This window comes from Hevea brasiliensis, chromosome 5 (genome assembly GCF_030052815.1).
Source record: "Hevea brasiliensis isolate MT/VB/25A 57/8 chromosome 5, ASM3005281v1, whole genome shotgun sequence".
NCBI classification, from domain to species: domain Eukaryota; kingdom Viridiplantae; phylum Streptophyta; class Magnoliopsida; order Malpighiales; family Euphorbiaceae; genus Hevea; species Hevea brasiliensis.
The window spans coordinates 108,483,564-108,510,526 of record NC_079497.1 but is presented as its reverse complement, the minus strand read 5'-3'; the positions used below and the strand labels follow the sequence as shown (position 1 = coordinate 108,510,526).

Here is a 26,963-nt window from a genome sequence, read left to right as displayed (position 1 = left end):
AATAATCAATTATAATCATTAATTCTATATTTTGAAGGAATTAATGTTATATATTCAAAAAATTTATTGATTAAACTAAAAAAAAAATTAAGGATGCTAATATTATAAAAATTTATTGATTATATGATAAAAAATAAAAAAACAAATACCACATGTTCAATATTATAATAAAACAATAAAAATTATTTGGAGTGACCTATAATTAAAATAAAATAAACTTTTTAAGAATATATATATATATATATATATATATATATATATACATGAAAAATATTTTAGGAGGGTTAGGGTGGCCATGGCCCCGACTAGCGGCCACCGCGCCATGGCCAAAAGCTCACCATTCAACCATAAAATAAACTCTCACCAAAAGCTCAAATCTGTAAAATACCTAATCAAAACCTTATGTACATCCCACCCAGTCATGGAGAGAATTAACCCACAACGGGGCAAGGAAGGATGGAGCCTTCCTCGTCTAGGTGGGACAGGTGAGGCAGCTTGAATGGCAGCAACAAAGAAACAAGGCTCCCAGACAAAGAAGAAATACGGAAACAGATAAATTTCTCTCAAAAATGTTAGAGAGAGAAGAAGCCCACTTGTTGAAAACATGCTCAATGGTATTCACAGACAACCACGCAAATCTACACATTCAAGCTTAAAGCCGGTTAGGAAAAGCGCAACAACAAAAATAGGACAGCATGTCAACCATCTTCAAACTTTAAAAGGTTCGATAAGGTCAACATCATGAAGAAATATTTCAACAACAGCAATCTCTTTTAATATATAATCACAAATAATCAACCGTATTCCTAAATTTACAAACAACTGCAAGGGGATGAAGAATCCATCAGAAAAGAGTAGAGGCCTAAGCAACTTTCAAATCAGTGAGGGAAAAATTACAACATATCAGGAACAAAACTTCTACAAACGAGCTGAAGCAAAACTAAAATATCTTATTGTACTGGCTAGTGAGAGAATCCCTAAGATTTGAGTAAAGGCCAAAAAGTGAGTACTGCCTCAGGTTTTCCACTTCATACCATGAGTTGAGAACTGCGAGGTGCTTATCGGTGCCAGAGAATGCCAATTGGATACCAAGGCTGCAATCTACTGAACCTCCATGGTTTTTGCAGTTTGTTGTAGTAATTGCACAGTCCTGATTGTTAAGACAAACAAAATTATTGTTTCCTGTACATCTAGCACATCCATCCCTCTTCCAGTAAAGGTTTTGCAGCCTGCCCTTCTTAAACTCAAGCACCTGCATTTAAAAATAATAATGATGATGATGAAAAAGACATGTTAAGAAAGTGTAATGGGTTCCCATACATCTTATGAATGAAAAACTGAAAGCGCAATGTATTCAGGATCTTCTCTTACCAGGGTGAAGCTTGTCACGGTGTATGTGCCGTTTGCAACAAAAGCAGGAAGAGACCTTGCAGCATATTTTCTACCAGCAAATGCGACCATGTATCCACCATTATTCTCCTGAAGACCACAATAATATTAAACAGTTAAATTATTTACAGCAGAACAGTCATATCTTCACAATGGCATTCAAGCATTGGCCCAAGCCTAGAATCCACATTTTACTACTGATCTATGGAAGTGACATGGAGGACTAGTATGAAATTCGGTACAAGGAATTGGATTAAAATTTGTCCAAAGCAATTGGAATGGACGCCATTTGGTTAGCAGTCATAAAAAAGGGGAAAGGGAATAGAAATCTCATTCACATTCCCGATTCCTAATACTTGACAATCAAGTAGGAAGAAATTAAGGCTTATCTATTTGTGAGGTATTGATTCTATTCTTTTTTGAGTAATCAAAAACAAGGAAAAGAAATGAAAGTTTCCTATTCCTGATCTTTCATTCCTGGTAACTAAACAGCACCTCAGTGTCTCATGACAGAAGACAGATCAAGGTTTATGGGTCACTATTGGGCATCGATGCCTGAAGCTTTTATCTCAAGCTAAAAAGCAGACTTTCTCAAAATATTCCAAGTAAAAAAGAAATGACCAAATGAACGAGCTAGACGAGTCATATTTTCTGTTATCACCGAACTGATATTCAGTAAAAAGGATATCAGGGACCAGGGGCAGTCCTACATTATTGGCTGGAGGGCCACTGTCCCCTCCAAAGCTGAAAAATTGCACAGAGTAATATTTATTTGATATTAGAATAGCCCCCCTCCAAAAATCATTTCTTGGCCCCTCCAAGAGTGGACTCTCTAAAAGACATGAGTTGGCAAGAAAGGGCTCAGTAAATTTAAATTTTCAACTCCATTACTTAACATAATAAATTAGAGAAAGCAACATTCCATTATTTAACACAATAAATCAGAGAAAGCAACATTCTTTTCAATTTGTTGAGTTTTTAAAAAGAAAGAAGAAAAAGGAGAGAATTGGAATGAATCTCAAATGATTACATTTTCATTTACTTGTACTTAGCATAATACATAAGAGTCCATATTTATAATGGAAGATACAAGATATATGGAATTTCTTAAATCACTCCTTAATACAAGCACTAATTAAACTAATCAATCGCATGATTTTCTCATGAGCATATCCCATAAATAAAGGTAAAATCTCATCTATTCAACACTCCCCCTTGATGAGATTTTTGCTGAAGTTACGGATCCATTATCAAGAATGAGAATTTGGGAGAAAAATAGTTTTGGGACTCAAACCCTAGGCTAAAATGAAGAAGAATGAGAATATAGGAGAAAAATAGCTAAGACTCAAACCCTAGGCTCCGATAAAGGAAAAGAAGAGAGTAGGGACTTCAACCCTAGAACCCCAAATCCTGAATAAAGAGAAGAGGAAGATGAATAACTAGGGAGTAAAACCCATAGCTTTGGGACTCGAACTTTGAAGAAGGAAAATAGTTTTTAGGACTCAAACCCACAACTTTGTGAAGAAGGAGGACAATAAGAAAGAAGAAACCCTAGAATTTTTTTTTTTTTTTTTTTTTTTTTTTAGGCTCTGATACTATATTGAGTTTTTAAAAAGAAAGAAAAAAAGGGAAACAATTGGAATGAACCTCAAAGGATTACATTTTCATTTATTTGTACTTAGCATAATACATAAGAGTCCACATTTATAATGGAAGATATATGGCATTCCTTAAATCACTCCTTAATACAAGCACTAATTAAACTAATCAATCGTGTGATTTTCTCAAAAGCTTATCCCATAAATTAAGGTAAAATCTCATCTATTCCAACACAATTCAGTTTTCTATTTTTTTTCTTAGCTAGAACATGTTTTTCTTTTATCTTCTTAGTTTTTCTGCCAAGCAAATCCCCCCAACCACCCCACCCCTTGCAAAGTAAATTCAATAAAATTTTCTAAACCCATCTTGGTCTTGCAATGAATTGAGCTCCAATTTGTGATGAAATGTAATTTCAAAGAGGATTTTATCTATACAACTCTATATCTAGCTCATTGATTGGCAAGTAGAATATGGTTTGATATTCTCCACTTCAATTTTGCTAATTTTTTTAGATTCAACAGCAATTTTTATAGAATCTAATAATTAAACTTAATGCTTCTCTTTTTTGTTGCTTCAAAATCTTAAAAGAAAGAAAGAAATAAGTTTTAGATATTTTATTTATAATAACTGATTACCAAAAAGCTAGGTTTAGGTAGATATTCTTTTTGGTCTTTTAAAATTTTTCAATTGCAATACTTAAATCAAATGGGATGATTTTTGTATATCCATAGAAAAATAGCAAGGATTTCAGTGGGTATCCTTTTTGTAGATGTTTATATTGCAATTGATAGCATAGTTATTAAAGGCTCAAGGCGCACTAAGGCGCCAAGGAGTCCTGGAGCCTAGGCGCAAGGTGCAAGGCGCAAGGCTCAGGCGCTCGCCTGAGCGAGGTGAGGCGCAAAAGTAAAAAATTTAAAAAGTTCATAAAAATCAAATAAATGTGATGCTTTTCTTTTTTTTCCTTTGGCATATATCTTGAATTGGGTTTGCTGGTTTGAGTTTAAGTGGCTGTCCTTTTTGCTAATGAAAGTGCTCGCTAAAGATAGAAATTAAGAAAGCATGCCTCTCTAGAACCTTGTGCCTGGAACAAAGGCGCACACCTAGGCGCATAAGGCGCTAGGGTTCGAGCCTGGTGAGCCTTGAGCCTGAGGCGCGCCTTTAATAACTATGATTGATAGTTTTGATGCTTAATAAATTATTAATATATATTTAACAGTATTTAATATATACATATTTATACATTCACTTTCCATTACATTCCCCCCACCACCCCCACCACAACCCCCCCCCCCCCCCAACCCCACCCCACCCCACCCACAAAAACAAAAGTTTCAATTTCTAGTTCCGCCTCTGTCAGGGACATTATTCGCTCTATGCGGGCACACCATCTAGCAAGTAAATAATGCAATGTGCTACAGGGTAATCTCTTAACTAGCAGCAGAATTCAATTTAGCTTAAGAAGAACTCACAGTAGGTCTAGAGTCTGGAACTCTACTAACAAAAGCATAAGCTCCTCTACGGATAAGTACTATTTTTCCAGCCATTAGAAGTGCAGCGTTAATGCATTAAACTTATGTTAACGCTCCTCTTTCCATCCAGGCAAAGGGACACTGAACAAGGAGATCAAGGTGACAATAAATTTTGCTACTTCATTGTATCAGAAGGCTTAATCATGGGACACTGAAGGCATGGTATTCAGAAGTTTGGATCTTAGGTAACAAAGTTGTGAGATTTAAAACCTTTGTTGTTCTTTGAATTAACTCCGCCTAAGTAGTTTGGGCTTAGCCGGTCCCAAGCCCAGACAAAGGAGGAGGATTGCGATAGGTGACAACCAGCGTAAAAATTTTGTCACACCTTATGATATGGATTCAAATGATATAAACGTTGGGACGTCCTCTACTAACGACGCGCTACAACAGATCCCGGGTGTAGTAAGAAATATGCAAGGGTGTAGGGCGTTCACCGAAAGCGACGCGCCATGCCAGCGCCCGGGTGTAGTATTAAGTGAGCAAGGGTTCCCACATCATGGACGGGTGTGGGTAAAGAAGTTAGTCCATAGGACAGATAGTAGAACAGATAGTGGAACAGAACACAAAATAGACATAGAAAATAATAGAAGATATCATAGAATGAGACCAATTAGGAAGTAGCAGGATAGGAGGAGGATCAGGGTTGGTACTTGGAATGTTGGATCACTTACAGGAAAATTAATGGAGCTTGTAGATACCTTGGAAAGGAGAATGGTGAATATTGCTTGCATTCAGGAGACTAAATGGGTAGGAGAGAAAAGTAAGAAAGTGGGTAATTCATGGTACAAACTGTGGTTTACCGAAAAGGAGAGAAACAAGAATGGAGTGGGCATAATCATAGACAAGACATTGAAAGACGCAGTAATAGCTGTGAAAAGTGTATGAGATAGAATTATATTAGTAAAGCTAGTACTAGAAGGAGAAACAATAAATATAGTTAGTGCTTATGCCCCACAAATAGAACTAGAAAATGAGAGTAAACAAAAGTTTTGGGAAGATATGGATGATTTAATGCAAAGCATACCGAATGAAGAGAATGTTTTCATTGGTGGATATTTGAATGGACATGTAGGAAGTAATAAATAAGGCTATGAGAATGTTCATGGAGGTTTTGACAGTCGAAATGAGGAGGGAAAAAGCATCTTGGATTTTGCTATGGCATACGACCTAATACTAGCAAATACCTACTTTATAAAAAGAGAGTCACATTTAGTGACTTTCAAAAGTGGACAACATAGAAGCCAAATTGACTTCCTCTTAACCAAGAAAACAAATAGAGCTCTATGCAAGAATTGCAAGGTCATTCCAGAAGAGGCTTTAACAAGTCAAAATCGGTTGGTGATCTTGGATGTCAAGTTTAGGAACAATTCAAGTAAGGTCAGAAAAAATAGTGTAGCTCGAACAAAGTGGTGGGAGTTCAAAGTAGTAAAGGAAGTGAAGTTCAAAAATGAGCTTCTCGAGTCCGAATTATGGAAGCTGGGTATGGAGGCCAATGATATGTAGATACAGATGGCATCAAATATTAAAGAAGTAGCTAGAAAAGTACTTGGAGAGTCCAAAGGACATGGACCACCCTCAAAAGAGAGATGGTGGTGGAATGAGGAAGTACAAAATGCAGTGAAGAGAAAACGGAAATGGTATAAGAAATTACCTAAATGTGATAATAATGAGGCATATGAACAGTACAAGATAGCAAAGAAAGAGGCAAAAAAGGTAGTTAGTCAAGCAAGAGTACAAGCCTTTGAAAAGTTATATGAGAAACTTGTAAATAAAGAAGGGGAAAAAGATATTTATAAATTAGCAAGGAGAAGAGAAAGGAAATGTCAAAATCTTAATCAAGTTAGGTGCATTAAGGATAAAGAAGGAAAAGTGTTGGTGAAAGATGAGGACATTAAAGAAAGATAGAGAAATTATTTTAATAATCTCTTTAATAATCTCTTTAATAATAGTCAAAATGGTAATAGCGTGAATATAGACTATAGAACAATAGAAAAGAATTTGAATTATACTAGAAGGATTAGATCTTTAGAAGTAAAGGAAGCACTTAAGAGAATAAAAGTGGGTAAAGCCTGTGGACCCGATGAAACACCAATTGAAGTGTGAAAGTGTTTGGGAGATATGAGAGTGGCATGATTAACTAAATTATTTAATAAGATTCTAAACTCAAAGAAATGTCTGATGAATGGAGGAGGAGTATTTTAGTACCTATTTTTAAAAATAAGGGAGACATACAGAGTTACTCAAACTATAGGGGAATTAAACTCATGAGTCATACTATGAAGTTGTGGGAGAGAGTTGTGGAGCATCGACTACGTCATGATACTTCTATCTCTCCCAATCAATTTGGTTTCATACCCGGTCGTTCAACTATGAAAGCGATCTTTCTCATTAGAAGCTTGATACAGAAATATAAAGATGTGAAGAAAAATCTATACATGGTTTTTATTGATTTGGAAAAAGCTTATGATAGTGTTCCAAGAGATGTCTTATGGAATGTGTTAGAACAAAAGAGAGTATCTATTAAGTACATACAAGTGTTGAAAGATATGTATGAAGGAGCAAATACTATTGTGCGCACAATGGGAGGAGACATAAGAGATTTTTCGATCTCAATTGGATTACACCAAGGATCAGCCATAAGCCCTTACCTTTTTACATTAGTTTTAGATGAATTGACGAAACATATACAAGAGAGTATTCCTTGGTGCATGATATTTGCGGATGATATTGTTCTGATAGATGAAACACGAGAAGGAGTCAATAGAAAACTAGAGCTTTAGAGAAGTACGCTAGAGTCAAAGGGTTTTAAGTTAAGTAGAACAAAGAAAGAATACATACATTGCAAGTTCAGTGGAGGCCAAACTGGTGATAGGGAAGGAGTTAGTTTGAATGGAGTGGTACTGTCCCAAAGTAATCACTTTAAATATCTAGGCTCAGTCCTTCAAGTAGATGGGGAATGTGAGGAGGATGTTAGTCATAGGATTAAAGCCGGATAGTTAAAGTGGAGATGTGCCACTAGAATTTTATGTGATCATAAGATTCCCAATAAGTTGAAAGGAAAATTTTACCGTACAACCATACGACCGGCTATATTATATGGTAGTGAGTGTTGGACATTAAAAGAGTCGTATGCGTCTAAGATAAGAGCTGCAGAGATGAGAATGTTAAGGTGGATGAGTTTCCATATTAGACTACATAAAGTCCGTAATGAGAGTATCAGAGAAAAGGTAGGATTAGTGCCAATTGAAGATAAGTTGAGAAAAGGGAGATTGAGGTGGTTTAGTCATGTGAAGCGTAGACATATGGAAGCTCCAGTTAGACAAGTAGAGCACATTAGGTTAGAGGATAGAAAGACAAAAAGGAGTAGACCTAAATTGACTTGGAGAAAAGTAGTACAATATGACTTAGAAACATTATACATTTAAGAGGATTTAACTCAAAATCGTTTAGAGTGGAGAAAGTGAATCCATATAGCCGATCCAAATTTTTGGGATAAAGGCTTAGTTGAGTTGAGTTGTTGTTCTTTGAATTAGAGGCAAGAAGGATTAATTCAATAAACCAACATAGAAGTTAATACATCATATTGGCCTGAAATGGCCTAGCACTATATAAGTTTTGTATGGACTCCAGATTATATAGTTCTTGGTGTTTCGGTCTCTTGTGTTCATGTTACTCTAGCATTCAGGATATTGATACTGAAAATTTATTCATTAAACAGGGATAATCATTCCTATATCAAATTCCTATATTCTTGTGTATTCTAAAGCCATGTTTCTCATTCCCCCAAAACATTAGAAGTAAAATAAGAAAAGAAACAGTGTGCGAAGCCCTAATTCATCGAAAATTATGTATCTTTAGATCGAAAATCAATAAGTAACTCTTCAAATGAAGTATGTAGTCACTACACATAAAAAATCCCTAAATTTAACTATAATTACTTCAAAGTAGCATCCAAGTCAAATCCACTTCTGTACCAACCAAAAACAACCGGAAACAAATAGCAAAATCACTGAATTGAACGAACTGTGAAGAGATACAAAGAGATAGGGTTAACTAACCGGAAAGAAGGAGGAGGAATTAATGGTGAGGAGAGAGATCTCGTCGACTTTAGGTCTAAAGACAGAGATCTGAGAGCCCTGGCTAGAAAGAGCGAGCCTGGAATCGCAAGGAGATAACTGAAGGCTGCTATTATTGTTGTAGAAGAAGGCGGTCCTCGACGCGAAAGCGATGGCAAAAGTGAACCCATCCGACCGCTGTACGGTGGTGTCACCGCACGGCCAGTAGATGTGGTTCGTATCGCCTGATTCCACCGGCAATAGCAAAGAGACCACTGCCAAAACTGTGAACAGTAGAGACATAGGGATCGTAGTTGTTGCTACCATTGTCAGTGACCTTTCGTTTCTTTTGACTTCACAGCGAATAACAGAGCGAAAGAGGACAATAGTCCATAGAACATGGAAGCGATAGAAACGAATCGTCTTGCCCGGGTTCGGTCGGGGTACTGTTCTGATTCCAACCGTACTTGACCCGAATTTAAACTTGTTAAATCAAAATTTGAACCTATGCGATATTAAGAAAAATACTTATTTAAATATATTAAATAAATAAAATTAAATATTATTTTAATTTTAAATTTAATAATTTAATTCATCAAATTTTTAAAATTATTAAATAAAATTTAATGTGTCAAATTGCTATAGAATTTATTGTCTAAATAGAAAAATAGAATATTATTAAAAAAATATTAAATCGAGATGAGATGAAACAATAATTTTATTCTAATAAAAATTATCTATTTGACTAAAAAAAATTGTTTCTCCAATGATAGTTAAGGAAAATAATAATGGGCATCTTTTATTTTTAAAAAATATATAAAAATAATAATTTATATATCTTACAATCAATTTTAGCATATAATTCATAATCTCAAACACTATAAGAACATATACTTAAACCACTTCTTAGTGCTAATTAAAGGATAACCTAATTGATTTTTCTTCGTCTTTAAGATATAAGCAATGGAGAAATCTCAAATTCGAGTTTCTCAATTACTTATTTTAAAATAATTCACATTCTTAGTGAAAAAGAAAATGATTATTTTACTTTTCATCATGTAACCTCAATTTATTAATCCTCTATTAAATCTTAAAAAATAAATAAATAAATAAACTTCCTAGCTAGTTGTAACGAAAATTGGGCAAATTGTAAACCCAAATATGCAGGAGGGAGCAGAATCTATTGGCATATCTCAAAGCCAAGCACTTAAACAAAATAACAATTATGGTTAGAGCAAGTTAACAACCTGCTTAACTTTATAATTTTTTATAATGACACCTTAATTAATTATTATGAGTTCCCCAACTGGGTATGTATTAATCAGATTGTACTAAAACAAAATTTGATTTTGATACTTCTCATCATTAAAAGAAACGATCGAGTCTTCAATTATTGTATGTGTTAGGCATTAACTGCCAGCACCAAATCTCTGTATTTGCTTCGTGCTCTTTGGCTATTCACAATTGGCTATCAAATTGCCCTCGTTAGCTGGAAGCAATAAAAATGTTCATGTGGGCACACAATTTTCTCTGTTAAAAATGATCCAACTATCAATTTCTTGGTCATGCATGGATCGTGCAACGCACGCAGAAAACATTAATAAAATTTGGCTCAATTCATTTGATTAATTATATATTTTTTACATTTAAAAAAATTTAAAAGAAAGAAAAGTAATTAAAATATAACTTCTGACTTTACACGCTAGGAAATATGAGAAGCGTTGACCTCCTAAAACAATCCTCTTAAGGCAGATGGCTCATAATTTGAATATACATCACATCACATGCATTGCTTCATTGGCTTAATTTGTAATTTCTCTCTCCTTTATTTTACTTAAAGCCCCAAATGCATCTTCCCTGATTAAAAACTCCACCACCAAGTTCTCTTTCTCTATCTCATATTACCGTTGACTTTTTATATTAGACTTTTGAACACTTTCATTTCTCTTAATTCCCATAGCTATGGCTCACCATATCATTTCTTTAGTCTCATCCCATTCCAATTCTTGCAGCTATTGCTTTGATTTCTTATGGATATGAATAGCACAGATGGGTCTGGAGGAGGAGGAGGAGGAGGAGGGTTTCTTGGTTCTAATAGTAACATTGGTGGATTTGGTTATGGCATAGGAGTTTCCATTGGCATCCTCTTGCTCATCACAACCATCACCTTAGCTTCCTACTTCTGCGCTAGAACAACCCAGCAATCACCTGTGTCCAACCAAAGAGGGGATAGAGAAGAGCCATTTGAGCTGCAGAATATTGTGACGGATGTAGGGCTCGATGAGGCCACTCTGAAGAGCTATCCTAAGCTGTTGTATTCTGAGGCAAAGCTTCACAAGGCAGATTCCACTTCTACTTGCTGCTCTATATGCTTGGCGGAATACAAGAACACTGATATGCTCCGCCTGTTGCCGGACTGCGGCCATCTCTTCCACCTCAAATGTGTTGACCCGTGGCTGCGTCTGCACCCTACTTGTCCAGTTTGCAGAACTTCTCCATTGCCTACTCCTCTCTCAACCCCTCTTGCTGAGGTGGTTCCATTGGCAAGCAGGAGCGGTTAACAGATACATACCAGGAAACAAAATTCAGGGTCGTCTTCTCAAGCCATCTCTCTGCAGTACTCACATCTCCATGGATCGGCTTCACCTGTTTACAGAGCTGTTTCTTTGATGTAATTCCTTTCTATTCTTTATCTTGAAAAAATGATGAATTTGTATGTCACACTCCATGATTGAAATAGATATACATACATGTGCAGATTAGATGAGGAGTTTGTGCATATGTATCATGTAAATAAATATTGATTTATTAGTGGCGGACTACAGAATGATCTCTGATTGATGAGAACGAAAACGGTGAAAGAAAGGTGTTTGAATTATAAGATCATGGACCTACTGAAGCTAAAGTCTCAATTCAATTAATTCTCCCCACTTAGCCACAAGCTTTAATCAACGGTGTTTTGGGTCCAATTATAGATGACAGCCACGCCCTTCAACAATAGCCTTTCCAGTAAAGTTCTGGTTCAACCTTTGTTATGATGTCAAATGCTAGCCACATCTTACAGGATTTTCTATTGAAAAATTTAGGCAACCTAAATTGATAAAATTAGGCAACCTAAATTGATCCAATTATTAAAAGCATGCTAAAAATTCAACATACCTTGTTAAACCTCTTTTCAAATATGAGATTTCAAATAATTGAGCTTTCAATTGTTTTCGGTGCTTTCAAGTTATTTTCCATCCCTTTATTTTTCACATATCCAAATAGATATTAAATACAAAAGACCAACACGAAAGAAAAAGTTTTTTTTATTTTTGATCGAGAGATAGACACACATAGCTCATTGATGAGAATGGACGCTTGTTAAAATCATGACAATTTTAACAAGTTCCTTATTCTCATATAAGCAACACAAGCACAATATCTACAACCGATATAAAATCCAAAAAAACCAATTTCTGAGCACACCCGATCTACTTGCAAACTTTTAATATCAGAAGTAACTATTTTCAAACCTAACAATCACTGTTTCATATGTACAAAATTCAAAGTTCCTCAAATTAATTTTTGAGATGTTGTCTATAATTGACAATTAGCAAAAACATTTAAACATTTTCTATTAAATAGGCCAATGCAAAAAAGTGGGCAGCAGGAAACTAACATACTGGATTCTCACTGATGTCAAAAAACAGCACAACACATTGTCCCTTGAGGTCATTATAGAAGAGAGACCAATTGTGGACACCATAAATAGATACTAGTGTGGGTGTCTTATGTTTGCCTGCTCAAATAGAAACAATGGCTTCTTCTTTCATGGTCTCTGTAGTATTTAAAGATGCAAAGTTGGAGAGGGCCATGATACATGAACAATGAAACAAACATTTTGACTTGGAATAAGAGATAGTGATATTATAGAATATCAAAAGCAATTAGAAATGGACACCTGCAGGAAACCCTCTTTGTGCTTGGTCTTTAGTTTGCCGACCCTTAAAGAAAGCTGTTAATTAACAATCCAATGATATGATTAGATTTAGACTGTCTGTTAAAAGATTAAAAAAAAAATCATGGACAAAATGCTTTTCTCAAGATCGGCTTGTTGGCCCAATAATTATGTGCGACTTTGCCCCCGTTAACAGAATAATTTATTGATCTCCCATCGTTCTACTGCTAGACCGGCTGCAAATTTTCTAGATATTCGCATATAATAGACAAATATCCCACGCGGAGATTTAATTTTATAAATATTTTTATAAAAATTATTAAATTTTAATTTTTTTATAAAATTTATTATAATAAAAAATTAAAAATTTTTAATTTAATCTATTAACTTATTAATTATTTTATAAATAAAATTATATTATTTTATTAATTTAAAAAAAAATAAAATTCTTAAAATGCATTCACCTATCTCCCTCGCTATAAAATCTCTCATATTTCTTCTCTATCAATGTTTATTAGTTAGGTAACTTCATTTATACAATAATTAATATGTCAGTAAATTAACCTTAAAATCTTCAATTACTGATTATGATAATTTTTATGAAATTAAATTAAAGTTTATTGGGTTTTATAAAAAAATTAAAATTTAGTAACTTTTATGAAAATACTCATAAAGTTGAGTGATTGCATTTAATAATTATCTTATATATAATTTTATTTGTGAAATAATTGACATGTTAACAGATTAATCTAAAAATTTTTTATTTTCGATCACAGTAATTTTTATGAAATCAAATTAACGCACAACAAATTTTTTAAAAAATATTAAAATTTAATAACTTTTTTTAAAAAAATACTCATAAAATTAAGTTACCGCATCTAATAATTATCCCATATATAATATATATTGATATTCTTTCTTTATTTTATGAGCTTAAAGTAAATTAAAACTACTTGATTTCTTAATATAATACTTTGTTTAAAATTGAACAAGACCACCATTTACTTAGATAGCGTCTTTGGAAATAAATTATTTATAAGAAAAAAAATTAAATTGAATTTTCACATAATTATATTTAATAAAAATTTTTATTTTAAAAATAAAAAATAATTAAATTAAATTTTTATAAACTTTTAGTTTTCAGGGAATAAAGTTCAAATCTCACTAAATACTTTTTTTTTCCATACAAATAAAAAATAAGATTGTTTTTTGAAAAAATAAGTAACTTTATTAAAATTAATATTTATTTATTAAAAAACTCAATAATTTTTAAATTGTCTTCAATATATTTTTTTAATTGAATTCCAATTAAAGACAAATCAGCTTAAATAGGGCATCTGTAATCATTGAGACTAAGACTTCATGCATGGAGAACCCATGACTAATTATAATTTTGTGAATATAGAGTGCATAAATTTTTAGTATGTTTAAAATATTTTATAAATTTTTGTAATGCAAATATTTTTAGAATAATAAATAGCTTCTCTCTCCTAAAAAAATAATAAATTGTTTAGAGCTGCAGAGTTGGATTGGTCTCAACATAAGTTTTTGGGCGAGCTAGTTGTATTTATAATGGATAACAATATTTGAAATAATAATTTTGATATTATTTTTTATAATTATGTTACGACCTAAATTATGGGCTGCACCGACACTATGACTTGGATCAGTACAAGGCCCACAAAACCAGTAATAAGCCTACTGTTCATTAGCCCAACCTTGAAGCCTATATACAAGCTCATTTTCAAGAAATCAACCGACAGAGTTCAGCCATAAACTGGACCATCCAACGGGGAGTTTTGAGCTCACTCGACCTATGATCATAATATACATATATATGAGGAGTTCAACTCTCTTTCTTAATCATCAACAACTCAATATAAGATCAAATGGGAGTCCAACTCCCTCATCCAACATGATCATCCATCCACTCATTCTACATACATGTATTAATGAGTTTATAATTCCAAAATAATTAATCTTAGAATCCCAAGCTAAGTAAAATGGTTCTACACATGTGAAGGTCTAGATTTCAAATTTAATAATACAAAATATAGAAATAATAGCTAATAAACTTATGAAATAGGAAGCAGGTTAGACACAAAAAATAAGCTCTCTTGTAACCTGAAAAAATGAGTGAATAGAAGTGAGCGTTTGACTCATAGAATAAGATATTGATTTTACATACAATTTTTATAACTACGTAAGTCTAATGCATCCCTAAAAATGAATGCAACACCTTCACACAGTTCAAACAGGACACGTCATAATCACATCAAAAGCAAGTTAGAGCACTCACACACCCGTGTATCATATCAATGCTCAACATATATATATATATATATATATATATATATATATATATATATGGGAGCTGATCCCCTATACAGCTCTCTTAGTCCAAGCTCAACCAGCGAGATCAACTCAAAGTCGGACTTTCTCTTAATAACCAAATGCAAGAGCTAGTGAGATCAACTCAAAGTTGTGCCTACCCCGACTTATCCACAATAAGGATTGGGTCCCAGTGAGTCAAACTCCAGCCACATCTACCCATCCTATCCATATCTATATACACACCACATACACACTCACGCATACAGCTCCAGGTCGCCATAAAATAATAATCTCAGCAATATCATCAAGAATGAATGAAATATAAAGCATGCCTAATGTTTACTACGTACATATATATATAAGTGATGCATAAGTATACTTTGAATATAATAATATTGAAATCATAAATTAAATCAATATCTATTCACTGTACTCTAAAAATTACTGTGGCAGTTGGGCTGAGGAGGAAGGCTGGCCTGGCTCACCTAAACATTATATCAAAAATTTTATTAATTATTATTCAAATAAAACTTCAAAGAATCAAAGGATAATTCATAAGTTTTTCCAAAAATCCGATAAAGTTTTTCCTATACTTAAGACCTGTCCAACCTGCAAAATGAGCCAAAATAACACTTCTAATACACAAATCCCACATCCACATCTCATCATCATCATATGGTTCCTCCTGGACTCTCCAAAACAGTCAATACTCACAATTTTAAAAAAATTACTTTTTAGTTTCTATAATTATCATTTTATTATAAATCATTCAAACGAGCTCTAAAATTTCTAAAATTCTGTCCCGCGGTCCTTAACAATATTATAAAACTAACACAAAAGAATTTATAATTTTCTAGCTACCCACAAATATTTTATAGATTTTTATTCTAAATTCGCCACTAGGTAATTAAAGAAACTTAGGGTTCGGGTTTACCTATGCCAATTCTGACACTTGGAATGTGTCCGGGACATTTGAAAATGGTGGGGTAGACTATAACTTCAACCTGAATCGGAAGTTGTTTCGACAGCTTGTCTGCTTGGCTCAAAAATGCAGACTCGAGCAACGATTGAATTTTCGCAAAACGAAAGTATCTACACAAAGCCTATAACACTAGGGGTTAAAATAAAATTGTTAGAAAATTAATTAAGTTCATTTGGAGCTCGGGAAAACACTCTGAAGTTTGAGGGACACACCAAAATTTTAGTATTAAAAAATTTTGAAATTTATATGGTTGCGAAGCTCTCATCGAGTAGAGCACGCCAGTACTCTCGAAATTTTCATGGGACTCTCGGTTTGGGAGAAATTAAGCCTAAAAATCAAAATGGAATAAAATATTCTGGATAAAAATTGGATAAACCGCTCAATGAAATTGGGTATTCTTGGTATCTATGAAAAGCTCTTAAGGAGTATAAGAGGTTTGGGATAAGACTCGATCCGATTGGTGGTCGGATTGGCTGGATTTTGGCCAGGAAGTCAAAAAGGCTCGTGGGAGCATGACAGAGGTTTCAAGCTCAATTTTCCAGTCACTGAAGCAGCAGCCAGTGGCAGGGAGGGTGGCTAGGGGGCGCCGGTGAGCTGGGGAGGGACGGGTAGTGGTTGGCCAGTGAAGGGAGGAGAGAGGAGAGAGAAAATGAGAGAGGGAAAGGAAGTGTTAGGTGCGCGAGGAGGAAGAAAGAAGAAGGAAAAATGAGCCGGTTCGATTCAATCGATTCGATCCGATTTAATTTTATCGGTTCAATTTAGGATACCCAAAATTGAATATTTACTCTGCCCTGGGACCAAAACGATGCCCGAAAATTCTAAAAAAAATTTCAAAAAACTCAGAAAAATTTTTAGAGTTCAAATATATTTTTAATTTTGTCACGTGGTCTTTAAATTAATTTTTTTAAAAATCAATAAAATTTATTATCTTAAGAAAATCAAAAGTACTAGTACTTGCTGCGCATATCCTACTCTGACTCCCATGTACATTCTTCCACTGACTGGCTCCTCCACAAGACCTTAACCATAGGAATCTGCTTTGATCTTAACTGTTTCATCTTATAGTCTACTATGGCTACTGATTATTCCTCGAAAGTCAAGCTTTCATTCAACTCAACTGTATCAGGTTGCAACACATGGGAAGGATCAGGTGTGTACTTTCTAAGCATGGAAATGTGAAATACATGGTGGACATGAGAAAGGCTTAGGGATAGCTCCAGTCGATAGGCAATCGCTCCAACTCTGTCAATAACCTTAAATGGCCCTATGTATCAGGGTGTTAGTTTGCCTTTCTTTCTAAATCTCATAACTCCCTTCATAGAAGAGACCTTTAGAAATACATAGTCACTCACTGCAAACTCTATATCCTTCTGCCTAGGGTCTATATAACTCTTCTGCCTGCTGAAAGCTATTTTCAGACATTCTCTAATTAAAGGAATCATTTCTAAGGTATACTGCCCCAGGTCTACATCATGTACCTTTGTCTCTCTAACTTCTATCCAACACAAAGGGGACCTACACTTCCTGCCATATAGTGCCTCATAAGGCACCATCCTGATGCTGGAATGATAGCTGTTATTGTAGGCAAACTCTATCAAGGGCAACTGATCATCCCATTGTTCCCCAAAGTCCAAGACACACATATGAAGCATATATTTGAGTGTTGGAATTGTCCTCTCTGACTATCCATCTATCTAAGGGTAAAAGGCTATACTAAAGTTTAGCTGTGTGCCAAGTGCCTCCTGCAGCTTTCTCCAAAAGCGAGAGTGAACTAGGGTCCTCTGTCAGATATTATAAAAGCAGGAACTCCATGTAGTCTGACTATCTCGTGAATATAGAGCCTGGCATACTGAGCAACAGAATAGGTGGTCTGTACAGATAAGAAATGAGCTGACTTGGTCAAGCGATTCACTATCATCCATATTGAATTATGTCCACGTTTAGTACGAGGCAATCCAGTCACGAAATCTATAGTAATCATTTCCCACTTCCACTCTGGGATAGGAATCTCTTGCAACCTCCCTGATGGTCTTTGATGCTCAAACTTCACCTTTTGACAAGTCAAGCACTTGGACACAAAATCTGTTATGTCTCTCTTTATGTCATTCCTCCAATACCTATCCTTCACATCATGGTACATCTTAGTAGACCATGGGTAGACATTATAGGGTGTGTAGTGCGCCTCTTGCATGATCTCAACTCTAAGGTTGTCCACATCTGACACACATATCCTGGAACCTTGCACGAGAGCACCATCTGTAGCAAATCCAAATTCATAATCTTTCCCTTGTTGTACCCTTTTTATAATTCTCATTAATTGTGGGTCTCTGTGCTGGGATGCTCTAATTTTGTCCCACATGTCTAGCCTCAACCTAAAGTGGGCTAGTAATTTACCCTCATCTGAAATATCCAAAATCAGACCTTGGTCTATAAACTCCTGTATCTCTCGAATCAACGGTCTCCTTTCTACTGATGTATGGGCGAAACTGCCAGAAAACTTTCTACTCAAGGCATCTGCCGCTACATTCGCCTTTCCAGGATAGTATTAAATAGTACAGTCATAATCCTTTAGAAGCTCCATCCATTTCCTCTGCCTCAGATTTAAGTCCCTTTGCTGAAAAATGTACTTTAGGCTTTTGTGGTTAGTGTATATCTCACACACTTCACTATACAGATAATGCCTCCAGATCTTTAATGCAAATATCACAGCTGCCATCTCCAAATCATGGGTGGGTAGTTATGCTCGTGCCTCTTTAGTTGCCTTGAAGCATAGTCCACTACCTTTCGTACTGCATTAAGACACACCCCAACCCAACCCTGGAAGCATCACAGTACATCGTATATCCTTCACCACTTACTGGCAATGTCAACACTGCGGCTGTAGTTAGACATTCTTTAAGCTTTTGAAAGCTTTCCTCACTAGTCTGACCAGTGGAATAGGACATTCTTTCGAGTTAGCTTGGTTAAGGGAGCTGCGATCCTAGAAAAATTCTACACGAAATGCCTGTAATAGCCTGCCAGGCCCAGAAAACTCCATACCTCAGTGACTATTGTAGGCCTAAGCCAGTTAGTTACTGCCCCAATTTTCTTGAGATCCACTTGAATACCTTCACTAGAAACCACATATCCCAAGAATGAGATGCTCTCTAGCCAAAATTCACATTTTAAGAATTTTGCATACAATTGGTGCTCCCTCAAAGTTTGCAACACCATCCTTAGATGCTAAACATGCTCTTCTTCAGTTCAAGATATACCAAAATGTCATCTATGAATACAATGACAAAACGGTCCAGGAATGGCTTAAACACCCTGTTTATTAAGTCTATGAAGGTCGCTGGTGCATTAGTGAGTCCAAAACATATCACTTGGAACTCATAATAACTATATCTTATCTTGAATGTTGTCTTTGGTACATCCTCATTTCAAATTCTTAGCTAGTGATAACCCGACCATAGGTTTGTTTTGGAAAAATACCTTACTTCTTGTAGTTGGTCAAATAGGTCATCAATCCAAGGAAGTGGATATTTATTCTTAATAGTCACTTTATTCAACTGTCTATAATTAATACACAACCTTAGAGATCCATCCTTCTTCATCACAAACAGAACAGGAGCACCCCAGGGTGAAGTGCTTGGACAGATGAAACCCTTGTCCAGAAGCTCTTGTAGCTACTCCTTTAGTTCCTTCAATTCTGCTGGTGCCATCCTGTAAGGTGGCATGGAAATGGGGTTGGTAACCGGCACAATATCTGTACAGAACTCTATTTCCTTCTCTGGTGGTCAACCTAGAATCTTCTCAGGAAATAGATTCATGAATTCTCTGACAACAGGAACATCTTCCATATTTATACCTTCTGTAAATAGGTCCCTTACTAGTGTCAACATTTTCCTGGCACTAATCACTGACACCATATTATATGGAGCCACATTTCTATCACCATCGAAAGTAAACTTTTCTACCCTAGGTATATGGAAATACACCTTTTTCATTTCTTTAATCTAGGATAGCATAATGAATTGACAGCCAATCCATTCTCAAGATTATATCAAAATCCATCACTGGCAAAGGAATCAAATCTATCAGGAGGATCTTTCCATCCACTACCACTGGACTACCTAGAAAAATCATGTCTACATCTATATTGTCACTAAGAGGCGTACCTACAGACAATGGGCATTCTAAAGCTGTGGGGTTCCTACCTAACCTCAAGGCTAAAACAGGGGAAACAAATGAGTGCATAGCACCCAAGTCTATAAAATACATGCCTTATAAGAACAGACAGGAAGAATACCTGCCACAACTGCATTTGAAGCTTGGGCATCCTGATGAGTCAAAGTGAAAATTCGAGCTTGACCCCTGCCTTACATTGCAAAACCCTGAAGTTGACTCCTACCTCTTAATCTGCCTCCAAATCCAAGTCCTCCTTGTCCACAACCCTATTGGCCACTGTATTGACTACCCACCATGCTAGATGTGCTAGGATGCATCTGACAGGGCACATTACCAACAGAACCCTATGACCCCATCATGTGCTCGCTAAACATGGGACATTCCCTGGCAAAATGGCCTGTTGGCCACATCTGAAACATCCACCAGAGCTCATCAAATAAGGACCTAGGTGTGATCTGCCACATTGTGTGCATGGCGCCAAGGAAGAACCTGAATCAGACCCAGAACTCCTGTAGCCTAAACTCTGACCACTGCTTGAACCATAACCTAGCCTGAATCCCCTGCCCCTATATTTGTGGCCTGGTTTCTTATTTCCCCTAATCCTTCTGCTGTAGTGGCTCTGGCTGCCACCCATGGTGTGCACCTGTGGAAAACTGGATGACCCTTTAGCTAGGTTTTTCTTTACTCTGCTTCCTTCATCTCCCATGTAGCTAATTTCAATTTGTCTGGCCTTGTCCACCACTACATCAAAGGATTGATCTGACAGTATAACCAAATTTGCAAACTTCTTGTCTAGCCCCTTTAGGAATCTCTTTACCTTCATGCTTTCTATAGCCATGGCTGTAGGGGCATACCTACTCAGCTCTAAAAATTCTAAAGCATACTCATCCACAGATCTACCATTTTGCTTTAAGGCCTTAAAGGCCCACAGCTTTTGGTCTTTGAAGCTTTCTGGTATGAATCTGCTGATAAGTAATTCCACAAACTGCGTCCAAGATAACCCCTCAATGCTGGGAAACACATAGTCGGACATCCATTGTCTAGGGACGGGCCCTAATACATGTTGCACGCATTCTATTAACCTCTTATAATTAACTGCAACTCCATCCCTGCCTATTTGTAGGAGTCTAAAAATCTGTAGGCATCATCTGTCACGTCATAAGTATCAGGCACTAATTTCTTGAAATTTATAACTTGCTTGTAGGGTTCTACTCTTGGTTTTGTGGGCTGTTGTTGTAGTGGAGGGTGGACCATGTACTGTGCCATCATATCAATAGTCCTTTGCAGACTAGCTAAAGTAGCTGCCATTAGATCCATAGGACCCTGGGCCATGAAAGATTGTTCCTGAACTGGTGGCTACTACTCTTCTACTTGAGTAGCTCTAGGTCTCCTGCCCCGCCTATATGGGGCAGGCGCCTTATCCTATGCCGACACCTTGTCCAGCACTTTTCGTTCTAGCGCTGTGACAGCTTTTTCTACTTCTATGCATTTTCTTAAAATTAGCAGTATTAACCCACAAAAATCCAAAATAGCATGCTACATAGCTCTACAAACTCATAATCACACATAGGTATACAAGGCAAAAACTAGATGCAAGGATGATAGTGCAAATATGAACATGGACCCTATACTCTGCATGTGACTCCTAATCAAACTCTTCTTAAGGCCTTAGACATGTATTTCCCATGAATTTGAAGCCTAAGCTCTGATACCATTATTATCACGACCTAAATTATGGGCCGGACCAACAATAGGACTTGGGTTGGCATAAGGCCTCCAAAGCCCGTAGTAAGCTTACTGTTCATTAGCCCAACCTTGAAGCCTATATATAAGCCCATTTTCAAGAAATCAACTAGACAGAGTTTGACCGTAAACTGGACCATCCAACGGGGAGTTTTGAGCTCACTTGATATGTGATCACTATATACATATATATGGGGAGCTCAACTCTCTCTCATAGTCATTAACAACTCAATATAAGATCAAATGGAAGTCCAATCCCTCATCTAACATGATCATACATCCACTCATTCCACATACATGTATTAATAAGTTTACAATTCTAGAATAATTAATTTTACAATCTCAAGCTAAGTAAAATAGTTCTACACATGCGGAGGTCTAGAATTCAAATTTAACAATACAAAATATGGAAATAACAGCTAATAGACCTGCGAAATAGGAAATAGGTTAGACACAAGAAATAAGCTCTCTTGTAACCTGGAAAAATGAGTGAACAGGAGTGAGCATTCGACTCATAGAGTAAGATATTGATTTTACATACAATTTCTATAACTACCTAAGTCTAGTGCATCCCTAAGAATGAATGCAACACCTTCACACAGTTCAAACAGGACACGTCGTAATCACATTAAAAGCAACCTGAACCACTCACACACCTATGTGTCATATCCATGCTCAACATATATATATATATATGGAAGCTGATCCCCTATATAGCTGTCTTAGTCCAAGCTCTGCCAGTGAGATCAACTCAAAGCTAGACTTTCTCTTAATAACCAAATGCGGGGGCCAGCGAGATCAACTCAAAGTCGTGCCTACCCCAACTTATCCACAATAAGGATCGAGTCCCAGCGAGTCAAGCTCTAGTCATGTCTACCCGTCCTGTCCATATCTATATACACACCCACTCACACACACAACTCCAGATCGCCATAAAATAACAATCTCAGCAATATCATCAAGAACAAATGCAATATAAAGCGTGCCTAATGTTTACTATATACATATATGTATAAATGATGCATGAGCATACTTTGAATATAATAATATTGAAATCATAAATAAAATCAATATCTACTCACTGTACTTAAAAAATTACTGCGGCTACTGGGTCGAGGATGAAGACTGGCCCGGCTCACCTAAACATTATATAAAAAATTTTATCAATATTTATTCAAACAAAACTTCAAAGAATCAAAGGATAATTCTTAAGTTTTGCCGAAAATCCAACGGAGTTTCTCCTTTACCTAGGACCTACCTAACTTGCAAAATGAGCCAAATAATACTTCTAATACACAAATCCCACATCCACATCTCATCATCATCATATGGCCCCTCCGAAGCCCTCCAAAGCAGTCAATACTCACAATTTTTAAAAATTATATTTTAGTCCCTATAACTATCATTTTATTATAAATCATTCAAAAAAGCTCTAAAATTTCTAAAATTCTGCCCCATGATCCTTAACAATATTATGAAGCTAATACAAAAGGATTTATAATTTTCTAGCTACCCACGAATATTTTATAGGTTTTTATTCTAAATTCACCACTTAGGGTTTGGGTTTACCTATGCCAAATCTGACACTTGAAATGTGTCCGGAGTGTCTGAAATGTTGGGGTAGACTATAACTTCAACCTAAATCGGAAGTTGTTCCTACAGCCTATCTGTCCTGCCCAAAAATGCAAACCTGAGCAACAATCGAATTTCTATGAAACGAAAGTACCTACACGAAGCCCATAACACCAGGGGTTAGAGTAAAATTGTTAAAAAATTAATTAAGCTCATTTGCAACTAGAAAAAACATTGTGAAGTTCAAGGGACTCACCAAAATTTTGGTGTCAAAAAATTTTGAAATTCATATAGTTGCGAAGCTCTCGTCGAGTAGAGCACAGCGGTACTCTCGAAATTTTCGTGGGGTTCTCGGTTTGAGAGAAATTTAGCCCAAAAGTAAAAATGAGCTAAAACTTCTCGAGTAAAAATTAGACAAATCGCTTAATGGAATTGGGTGTACTTAGTGTCTATGGAAAGCTCTTGAGGAGTGGAAGAGGTTTGGGATAAGACCCAGTCCGATTAGTAGCTGAAGTATCAGGATTTTGGTCGGGAAATCGAAAAGGCAGGCACAATGTGAGGGAGGTTTCAAGCTCGATTTTTCGGCCACCGGAGTAACAGCCGGCTGTGGGGAGGGGTGCTAGAGGGGTGCCGGTGAGTTGGGGAGGGAGGGACGATGATTGGCCGGCGAGGGGAGGAGAGAAGAGAGAGAAATGAGAGAGGGAGAGGAAGTGTGTAGCGCCCTCACTTTAGGTAGTCCGTATATTCTACTGTTCTGGTGACAAACGTCTGTCTGGACATCTAGGATGTCTGGAACTACAGTTAAACTAGGGTGGAGGCATAAATTGACTGAATAAATATTAAGAAAAATCAAGGAAAAATAAAAGAAGTGAAGTGCAACTAGGTTAAACGAGCCGGGGGCTGCGGCGATGGGTAACCTTACTGGGAAGCAAATGCAGAGACAGTTGCCAATCCCATATTCGTAGGAAAACCCTATAAGATAAATAATAAGACTAAATTAAAGGCTTTAGGAGGTTTAAAAGGCACTAAAAATGCCAAGAAAAATTTAAGAAAATTTAGTAAATTGGTACAGACAAATATAACCCGGTAAGTCCAATGAAGGGCATTCTGGTCATTTTAACCCCAGAGTTAAAATTTGACCAAAATGTCGATTGAAATAAAATAGATTAAAAATACCAAAAATAAATTTAAATGATAAATTTTGTAAAAGAAAATAAGAAAATAAGAAAAGAAAAGAAATAAAAATTATTACTTTATATTTATGATGTCATATGACATCATTAAAAAAAATTGTTGACCAATAGGAATTAAACAAATACAAAAGAAGGGATAAGATTACATTTATAAGAGATGAAAATCAATTAAAAAAAAAAAAGTCATCTTCTTCTCCAAAGCTCCCATGGCCGAACCACCTATCTATCCTCCCCCACCATTTTTATCCTTTTTAGCTTGATTTCTTCCCTTTTCTCCCCCTAAAACCCTAATTGGCCTTCACAAAAATTACTCTTCACCTCATAAGGAAGCCATTGGTAGTAAAAGGAAGGGGTAAAAGTGAAGTTGTCAAGTCACCAAGTGAGGTTAGTGCACCAAACCATTCTTATTCCTTTCATAAGCATGAAAAACATGCTAAATTAAGTTAAATTGACATGAAATCAAAAGAGATTCATGAGGATATGAAGTTACTAAATTTCGATAGCCCTAGAATAAGAATGAAATTGATGGTTTGATAGTTTTAAATTGGTTAGGGAAGTTGACTAATGAAGTTTAATATGTTGGGAATTGACTTGCATGGGTGTATGCTTTATTTGAAAATATTGAATTAGGGTTTGATCATAAATTTAGGGCTTTTGTGTAATTGTTAGAGATTGACTTATTGAGATTGATTGTTGAATAATTAAGTGTTATGAATGACAAATTGTAGTTTGAGAGTAAGGAGGAATGAATATAGGGAGTGTATGTTCTTTGCAGGAAATTCGGACCTATGAGTCCAGTGTGTTTTTTGAGCTATAACTGAAAGTGTGTGATTTCAATTGGTATGAGACCAATTGGAGGTGAAACTAGACTCAAAACACTCCATTTTTCATGAAGAAATCATGCCCAAATTCTATTCAAATCTTGATCTAATTACTGTTCCAATCCGGCTTACCAAATCCTGAGTCCAAAAAATTGACCAAATGAACAATACATGTTCATTTGACCATAACTCCCTCTAGACAGGTTCAAATGACCTGAATTTTATACCATTGGAAAGCTTAGACATAGAAATACAACTCTCATTGAGAACACAAAGCCCATAAATGCCTCTAACAAAATGAAATTACTTACCTAATTTAGGTCACCAAACTGACTAGAATCAATTCTGCCCAGAATTTCTTGGACATAGACCACCGGACCAGTTTTAGAAAAATGGCCATAACTTGGTTTATAAAAATCCAAATGCAATGAAACCAATGGAAAACTTTTTATAAGACATAGGTCTATAATATTAGTTTTTTGACTAAAACCCAGAACCCAAAAGAACTAGGTCAAATGATTACAAAAATTTAGCACATCAAAACCTTGAGTTTGACCAAACTACACTTGACCCCAGAACAGTCTTTAAGTCATATCTCCCACTAGGAAACTCTAATTGGGAAGAGCCCAACTGTTCTAAAAACCTAAGAAACAAGGTTCCAATGTTTATTTAGAGATTGCCTCAAATTTTGAATGTAAGAACCCTGAAATGAAAGTCAAAGCTACTGACCTGAACATGGACCCTAAAGACACAGGGTACATGAGTCCAGGCCAGTGATTTGGCTATAATTAATTCTAAAAACCTTGAAAAATTGTAATTAAAATTTTTGAGTAACTATAAGACATAGGGTAATAACTTCTATGAAGAACCTTAAGCCCAAAAATTACTATAACAGGTCCAATTAATTAGACCAAGATAGACTCTAGAATCTGCCTAATTCTGGATCCAGAAAGAGATAGTGAATCAATTATGGTTATTTGACCATAACTTGAGTTCTAAAACTTGAAATGACATGATTTAAAAAGGAAAACAAAGACAAGACATAGAGGGACAACTTCCATGAAGGAAGTATAGCTAAACAGTGGCCACATCTCTGCCAATTAGTTAGATGAATTGAAGACACTAAATTTGGACCTTGAGAAAGGTCCATAAAATAACAAGGCATATGAGATGAAATGAATTAGAATAAATTGTTAAGCATAAAAATAACACGAATTAATGAAATTGTAGATACTATTATGTCCAAAGTACACCTAGACTCATTTATACAGCTTGGATTGATTGGTATACCAATTAGAGACTACAGATTGCAGTACTGCCCATAGGGATAATTATTGACAGACAACATATGTCTAAGATGATTATTCTACTGGCTTTATGCCTGCACGATGGCCATAGTACCAATTTTCATTATTACTGACTTATATTTGTCCGTTGGCCTTGTGCCTGACATGACCGTTGTGTACTGGGTAGATATACAGATGTCTAACTGGTATACTCCCGAGTATCCAATCTTTATAGTCTGCCATAGGTTACTTAGGCACAGTTATGAGAAATAAAATTTTAAATTCAAACAAGTACATGAGAGAATAATTAATATAAATTATATAAGACCGAATATAAATTACATGAATAA

At 35.7% G+C, this 26,963-nt stretch overlaps 2 protein-coding genes across 2 annotated transcripts; one reads left to right on the top strand and one right to left on the bottom strand.

Annotated features, from left to right (window-relative positions):
* Window positions 1-752: 752 nt before the first annotated feature.
* Window positions 753-9,023, bottom strand: LOC110642395 (uncharacterized). Its single transcript, XM_021794436.2, has 3 exons — window positions 8,576-9,023; window positions 1,372-1,479; window positions 753-1,252 (listed from the first exon to the last, which is right to left on the bottom strand). Exons 1-3 carry the CDS (start codon window positions 8,897-8,899, stop codon window positions 941-943), a joined length of 744 nt encoding a protein of 247 aa, XP_021650128.2. The 5' UTR covers window positions 8,900-9,023; the 3' UTR covers window positions 753-940.
* Window positions 9,024-10,452: 1,429 nt separating this feature from the next.
* On the top strand, window positions 10,453-11,334 carry LOC110642394 (RING-H2 finger protein ATL70-like). Its single transcript, XM_021794435.2, has one exon. The coding sequence runs from the start codon at window positions 10,603-10,605 to the stop codon at window positions 11,131-11,133; it is 531 nt and encodes a 176-aa protein (XP_021650127.2). The 5' UTR covers window positions 10,453-10,602; the 3' UTR covers window positions 11,134-11,334.
* The last annotated feature ends 15,629 nt before the right edge of the window (window positions 11,335-26,963 follow it).